General features: G+C 45.1%; 1 protein-coding gene and 1 long non-coding RNA gene across 2 annotated transcripts in view; one reads left to right on the top strand and one right to left on the bottom strand.

The window, feature by feature from the left end:
* Nucleotides 1–5,349: 5,349 nt before the first annotated feature.
* LOC111966516 (inositol hexakisphosphate kinase 2) overlaps nt 5,350–8,129 on the bottom strand; it is a 7,304-nt gene continuing 4,524 nt past the window's right edge. Inside the window, exons 2-3 of the mRNA XM_023991238.2 lie at nt 7,513–7,744; nt 5,350–7,364 (exon numbers count right to left, since the gene is read on the bottom strand). Of these exons, the coding sequence (XP_023847006.1) occupies nt 6,425–7,364; nt 7,513–7,744 (1,172 nt within the window). The 3' untranslated portion in view covers nt 5,350–6,424. The remainder of the gene's footprint in view (nt 7,365–7,512; nt 7,745–8,129) is intronic.
* Nucleotides 7,991–8,129, top strand: part of LOC139028048 (uncharacterized) — a 1,016-nt gene continuing 877 nt past the window's right edge. Inside the window, exon 1 of the long non-coding RNA XR_011480216.1 lies at nt 7,991–8,064. This is a non-coding gene — a long non-coding RNA (uncharacterized lncRNA). The remainder of the gene's footprint in view (nt 8,065–8,129) is intronic.

Raw genomic sequence — 8,129 nt, 5'->3', positions numbered from 1 at the left:
GTGTTCCAGAACTTTGGTGCCAGTAGGTCTTAGTAGGCACATTATTAATGTTATCAGTAGCCTACATTATGAACGGCCTAATACAATGACTATCCTCATTAGAGCCTGATAAAGCTCTTAAAACCTAATGAACTGCAGGTGAGATTGTGACAAGTCGAAGTTTCTGTCCAATCAGGACAGTATAATATAGTAGTTAGACCAAGAGGCAGTTTTTTCGAGGTCAGCCCAACTGTGAGGCAAAGTGTTGCTCTTGTAATACGATCAAGGCAAGAGCAAGACCATCATCTGTATAGAAAAGCTTTGAGAAAATAATACCAAAGAGAAGGATGGCATGAGATTTGAACAGATTTATGTGTACTGGAATTGCTGCAACTGAAGTGAAATCTCGGCTCTTTTCTGTTCTGTCCTTTTTCGAGGTCTTTCCTAAAAATGCTAAACTGTTTGGTGAACTGGAACACGCCAACCCCTCCATGCCTACTGGTGCTGTTGGCCTGGAGACTTGTCACTGTTACAGAACTGATTCAGTTACTATGGCAACCTGAAAATCCCCAAAAATTTGGAAAGTGGAGCACGTAACACACACACACACACACACACACACACACACACACACACACACACACACACACACACACACACACACACACACACACACACACACACACACACACACACACACACACACACACACACACACACACACACACACACACACACACACACACACACACACACACAACCCACAGAACCGGTCCAAAGAAAACAAGGGAGAGAAAGAAAAACACTAGACAGAGAGACATTAGGGAGTTCTAATCCACATCTTGTCAGTGTTAATTTTGGCACTCTTTTTTAAATTTAGTCTTAGTCTTTTTGACTAAAATATCGTTAAGTCTTAGTCACATTTTTGTCATTTGAATAATGATTTAATCTAGTCATTGTCAAAATGATGAAAACAGTGTGTCACGACTCCGACCGAGGCAGGCTCTCCTTCCCGTTCGGGTGGCGCTCGGCGGTCGTCGTCACCGGCCTATTAGCTGCCACTGATCCTTTTCTCCCCCTCCTTATGTGTTTATTGATTACACCTGTTTTCATTTGTGGGTAATTAGTTGGGCTTATCAGTCAGCCGGCCCGCCCGGTTCGTTGTGCGGGATTATTAGTTGTTAAGCGTGGTGTCTGTTTTGTACTACGTGTCTACGTGGTTACTGGACTGTTTTCATTCCCCCCGTGTCTGGGGTAGTTTTTTTGTGAGCACCCAGTATATTAGAAGGGTGACTTTAGTTTCTCAGTGTTCATTAAAAGGGAACATTTGTTATTGCACCCTCTGCTTCCTGCGTTTGACTTCGCACTCCGACACCCAGTCCTTACACAGTGGGACATTTTAGTCAACTAAATGCCCTTCAATTTTTGTCAAATCACATTTGTATTGCCTCATTAACCTATAGTAAACATATATCAATGACTTCTATGTGCACAAATATACATAGCCTTGATCTACCAAAGTATTTTTCTGCATAACATTATATTCTCTTCCCAACAGCAGATACAGTATATGACAAACATACAATTGAAGTCGGAAGTTTACATACACCTTAGCCAAATACATTTAAACTCCGTTTTTCACAATTCCTGACATTTAATCCTAGTAAAAATTCCCTGTCTTAGGTCAGTTAGGATCACCACTTTATTTTAACAATGTGAAATGTCAGAATAATAGTAGAGAGAATGATTTATTTCAGCTTTTATTTCTTTCATCACATTCCCAGTGGGTCAGAAGTTTACATACACTTAATTAGTATTTGGTAGCGTTGCCTTTAAATTTTTTAACTTGGGTCAAACGTTTTGGGGAGCCTTCCACAACCTTCCCACAATAAATTGGGTGAATTTTGGCCCATTCCTCCTGACAGAGCTGGTGTAAGTAACTGAGTCAGGTTTGTAGGCCTCCTTGCTTGCACACACTTTTTCAGTTCTGCCCACAAATTCTCTATAGGATTGAGGTCAGGGCTTTGTGATGGCCACTCCAATACTTTGACTTTGTTGTCCTTAAACCATTTTGCCACAACTTTGGAAGTATGCTTGGGGTCATTGTCCATTTGAAAGACCCATTTGCGACCAAGCTTTAGGGAGACTTGGCTACGTTGGCTAAAGAACATGTATATGAAATGCAGTGGGAAAAGCATGAGGGTTGTATGAGATTACATATTCAAAGATAGCCTACTTTTCTATAGCCTAGTCAAGGGAGAGATAAACATAGCTAGACTGTTGTTTTATTATTAAACTCAATGCTGCTATTGTTTTTAATTTTGTAAAGCAGCATATGTTTTTTAACCAGGCAAATGGTAGCTAACTAGAAAGCTGGTGGTGAGATAGTTAGGGGAAGCAAGAGTCACATGCACAATGTGCAGAAGCGGAGTTGGAGCCAGAGCTCAGCCTGTCTGCTGATCTGCCCACACTGATCGATTGCTCCACCGCAGCTTACCAGCTGATGTAGGCTGTGTTTGCCTGGTGTGACCCGTCCTTCCCACTGCTGAACACATTTTTTCTCTTCTCATTTTAGTCAACTGAAATAAATAATCATGTTTGTTTAGTTATAGTTTTTTTTCTGGGTCTATTTTGCCTTAAAAATAGATGTTTGATTAATATTTTTTTCTTAACAAAATTAACCCTCCATCACATCAGTCATTCATCAAAGCCAGAGCTCATGTGACGAACAGGGATTGCAGATTTATTGACTATGTTTAGATTTGTGCAAAACAGATTATCCTTCCTCATGCTGTTGTATATGAATATTTATCATACTTTTTAATCCCTCCCCGTCCATCTCTATTTCCTCCCTCTCCATATGTTCCCTTGATGAAACACAATGTCCTCAGATCACAGTCGCAGAGCTTTGGATAAAAGCGCCTGCTAAATAACATATAATATTATTATATTATCAAATGCACCCACCCACACAGTCACCCACACAGTCACCCACACTTATACACACATACCCCTCCACCCCCAAACATAGTACAAAAGTACACACCAAATCCCAGTCAGTAAGAGAAAGAAAGCCACAGAGAGTTTCTGAAGAGGCTTATGAAAGGGCCTATAATTACAGAGCACCATAACGAGTAGCTTGGAACAAGGATTTACAAAAGGACTGCATGAGGAACAGAAGCAGAGCAGTGAAGGGCTTTAAACTGCAAGCCTGGGCGATTGATAAGAGATTAACTATGGTCAAGTTCAGTTTTATTATCGACCTTGATAACGATAACGAATTACACAATTTTCCTAGAAAAACTAGAGGCAGGGTATATGCACAAGAGTGTGAAATTGACCACAGATGAAATAACTGATCCCTGCCTTTCTTATGATGATAAATCAGTTCATAGCTGATGTTGGTGTTGGTCCAGTGTCTGGTAGGGGGATGAGTTGTCAGTTTTCCACTTGGTAATGAAGATGAACGAATGACATTTCCAGTAATTAAAGGATTTCCTTGTCGATGCATTGACTCGGCAGTTCTAGTTGACGTCAGTTATTGGGCCTACAGCAAGATGGACTCCTATTGAAACTGTCCTTGAACGCAATGCGACTTTAGTACTCTAAGTTGTGACGTAAGAGGCAGGGCTAACAATTTGGAAATCTTCTGTACAATTATGGATGTGTTTATGATTCCTTTTGTAGCTTCCCCCTTACGATCCTTGACTTTGAGTCTTACTGTAAGCAGAGATGAGTGCAAGGCTTGGTACAGTACACAGTAGAGGCCCTAGTATCAGTGTATCATGGGTGAATGAATGGATGGAACACACACAGTGTCTGTGTATGTGGGTCGTCTGACTGCAGGCCCTGATTGAGTGAGCCACTCAGCTCATACCGGGTGGGACCGGATCATGGTGGACATAGGGGTTGGCAGGAGTCTGCGTGACTTTCCCCCAGGCGCCATGTGCCCTCATGGGGCGTAATCAAGCCGCCCTCCACAGCCTAGTCCTCCATCAGCCCAGTAAACATCAAGCCCACAAGTCAGATTCCACAGACGTCATTGGCCTATCTAAACCTCAGCATTCTCTCTCTCAACCTCCATGTGTCACATTAATTAGATCTTCAACATGGACCTCGATCTGCTCCTTGATGATGGATCAAATCTACTGTCTCTCTCAGCCTCCATCATTCAACTTCACTACATCCACTATCTCTCCCTCTAAAGACATCTGGATAAGAGCGTCTGCTAAATGACAAAAATGTAATGTAAAATGAGCCCATCAGTCTATAATAATCCAAGTACAAATCATATCCGGTGTCTCTAAACCAACACTCCACTTTAACAACCCATCACTGCTCAGTTTACAGCTCCACTACTGATAAAGGCCTCTAAGCCTCTTTATATATCCTGTTACTTCGCCCCTCCAACTATCTCACACATGCTTCTATAAGCAGCAGGTGAGCCATGCCTGTAGTGTGAAGCAGCATTCCTCACATACTTTCCACATTATCAAGCTGTGGTATTACAGTTCAGCATTTTCCAGCATTTTCCAATCCTGGTAAGCCGATTTGGATGTGGAACAAAGGTTCTGCTGCCACTCGGAAACAACGGCTTCCAATACGAGGGTCAGAGGGTACATGTAAACCCATAAGGTTACTTAGGGAGATTGCCATGGCAACAACTTGCATCAGCCAACATCACACCACTCCCTGGTTCTACCAGCCTACTGCTTTACACAATGTTTTCCTCTCTTGTAGTTTTCCTGGATTGCGGAGAATAATCTGAGGGAGCCCTAATGCGAGGATCATAAACGTGCTACAACAGGCGTGGCAGTCACAGACGTCTCAGCCGGACTGAAAACAAAGAAAAACACCTTAACTGCATAATAGGATAAACTCTCAAATAGTGTGACGCATGTAATGGAAAGTGTCCTTATTTTTCCTCTGTGCACTCATAGACCCCAAGAATAGTCCATTGACAGGCAAAGGGACATTCTCTAAATTAGATCATCAAAACTCGATTTAGTTAATTGTTTTAATTGAATTGTGAACTGCCATTGCCCTTGGCTGTGAAAGAGGTGTAACTGGGTGGACAGGGTGAAGGAGTGACATCAGATGCAGTCCTCTTCATTCTCTCCATGAACCACACCTGTGTAGAAGAAGTGACTCATTTTCCCACAGGATGGCTTATTTAAACTGACTTCCTTCCTGCAAGTGTGGTGTGCCATGGTGACACAAGAGTATTTCACTGGTCAATTTAACAGCCCTGTCATTTCTATATACTGTCTTTCCTCTCACAACCCCCCCCCCCCCCCCTTATTTTACAACACCCCGTGCCCCTCCCATCCCTTTCCTATAAGTATTATGCGCTCAATGACAGAAAAGTGCTTTTCCACAAAGAAATGTCTTTATTTTACTTCCAACATACAACATACTGTTGACACACAGGTATACAAGAGAGGTATCTTGCAAAAAAACTATATTCACTAATGTCATCAGAACAGAACATTTAGAACAGTAATATGGAATGTAGTAATTATTTTCTCCATTTTGTTTCTCATTTTTTTGTTTTGTTTATTTTTAAGAAATATTTCAAATAAATAAAGATTCTATATACACTTTCTCTATATAGTATTTATTGTCCTAATCAATATATTCTCTTCTTCAGTCACCATTCCAGGAATGACAAACAAAGAAAGTTACAAAGTAATGATGTTATCCCCTTACTACCTCCTACTTTAAATGTCTATGATTTAGGGACTAAACAGTACGGGGGGGGGGAGTATGGTGGAAATACGAAATGTCAGCCATACGAGAGCGAGGAGATCACTCGTTACAAAGCTGCCAGCCCCGTTCAGTCTGTACAGAAGCAACCCCCACTCGTGTGTGCTGTGCTGTTGGGGGAACATCAGTCCAAACTCCATCCACAAACACCTCATGTCACCTTACAGTTTAATAAGCACCAAGTCTGACTCCCAGAACTACACTTAAGCTTTACGTCTCTCTCTCAGAGAGACCATACAGTAAAGAAAACAGTCTGTAACAGAGGAGCAGAGAGGTGGAAACGAGAGGAAAGGAGGACAGGACGATACAGGAGTCCCTGAGCCTGTTAATAGACCAGAGTCTCAGACACAATCTCTCCCACCACATAGAATAGAAAGAAAGGAAGAAAGAGAGAAAGAACAGTCACAGAGACAAGGTGCAAACGAGTGCACAAGTGGTCCTGTCCCGTGTTGGTTCAGGGGGAGGGTGGGGAGTGCAGAACCGACTCCAGGGTGGCCTCTCCCCCGGGCCAGAAGCTCCCTGGTTGTCCCCTACAGTAGGTGGGGGGTCAGACCCCCGGCCGTGTGGTGGCCATTAGGACCAGGCCATTGGCGGAGGAGGGTAAAGCAGGGCTACAGCTACAGCTCAGTGCTGTTATTCCCAGGTTAGGTTTGAGTTTCCCAGAGTGGAGGCTCAGTCTTTAGTCGGCGCTGTGCTCCTCCAGCTGGGAGATGATGGTGATGAGGTTTTGCAGGCCGAATATGTAGCCGCTGTCCTGACCCTCATGCACAACACTGTCCTCCCCATAATGGCGACACGTCGTATGAGCAAAGTCTATCATCCTCACATCCACTGCCGGGCTGCTGGCCTCCCCTGCTGCACCACGGGACGAACGACCGACGCTACCGTTACTGCTACCGCTACTGCTACCGTTACTGCTCCCGCCAGCACTGCTGCCAGCTGCCGAGCCACGGGTGAACCCAAACGCCCCCTCTTCCTCTTCCTCATCTGAGGGCTCGTCCTCATCACCCTCCTCTCCTCCGCGGTGGCGGGGTCGAGTGGGGGCGCGAGGGCGGGGGGGCTCCCCATCATAGATGATGAGGAGGGAGGAGGAGTAGAAGCGGTAGGACTCGCAGGACTCCAGGGTTTCCTGCATCTCCCGGAGCTTCCGCAGCACCGGGGAGAGCAGCTCGTGCCTCAGACGCTGCCCATCGTGGAAGAACTGGAAAAGGGCCTCTTTGAAGCCCGGCAGGCTCAGCTTCCTCCCGTGGTACTTGTTCATGAACATCAGCTGGCCTGAGTCTGACTGGTACACCTGCATGCCACAAAGCCGGACACCGATGGAGGCGGAAGTGCTCTGTTGACATTTGCGGATCTGGTTGGCCTTCTTCTCCTCTGACGCGTCGTCACCATGCTGCCGCGTGCCCATCTTCAGGTCCAGCACGCACGGCACCGCGTGACGCCACGTCAGGTTCTCCAACAGGATGAATTTGTATTGGTTGCGGTGTTTGGAGTTCTCCTTCATCCTCTGGAGGTGCTGCTGGTGGCATTTCAGACTCCAGGGGTTGTGTTTGATCTGCTTCCGATCTAGGCTGTAGCGGAGTACCTCAGCCTGCTGCTGCACCTCCGCACCGTTATAACTACACACAGAGAGAGGAAAGAGAGGTTAGATATCTGCCAATCACCATACAGTACATATTTGCTGTATAGAATCTATGAATCTATGTTGGTGTTTGAATATATTTGTATATACAGTATGTGTACCGATGTAACTGTGTATGTGCTCACCTTTTGCTCTTGTTCTCTTTAGTGCTCTGTCTGGCCCGGTCTTTGCTGTAGTTGTCATTATCCAGCAGTAGGGACGATGATTTCTTGTTGCCCCACTTGATCATCTTATTCTTAGGCTCGCAGTCAGCTGAGGGGTCCTTGTTTTCCATGTTCTCTGGTTCATTGTGGAGGGGGTAAGCGATGAGACACAGGTTGCCCTCTTCATCTTCCTCAAAGCTGACTGACACCACACCTGAGAGAGGGAGAGATGGAGGGAAGCGGGAAAGAGAACGATAGGAAGGCGGTTAGTACCCGGCATTGGATTTTTAACTTTATAATGCTATGCTGAAGCCAAAACCTCACAGTAACTGGTTAGTCATAGGCAGTTCTTACCAACTGGGTCCTGCTTCCAGCCAAATACACTCTGTAAAGAGAAAGACAAACACAAACAAACACAGGTTTTCCTATTGAGGGAGCAAAGAGAGAGCGGGTAAGGGGGCAAGGTGGCAGAAGAGAGAGCGGGTAGGGGGGGCAAGGAGGCAGCAGAGAAAGAGTGGGTAGGGAGGCAAGGAGGCAGCAGAGAGAGAGAGCAAGAGAGAGATGCGGGTATGGGGTCAAGTAAGGAGCAGAGAAAGGCG

This window comes from Salvelinus sp. IW2-2015, linkage group LG1 (assembly GCF_002910315.2).
Source record: "Salvelinus sp. IW2-2015 linkage group LG1, ASM291031v2, whole genome shotgun sequence".
NCBI classification, from domain to species: Eukaryota; Metazoa; Chordata; class Actinopteri; order Salmoniformes; family Salmonidae; genus Salvelinus; species Salvelinus sp. IW2-2015.
The sequence above is the reverse complement of the archived record's forward strand: the minus strand, read 5'-3'. Positions and strand labels throughout refer to the sequence as shown.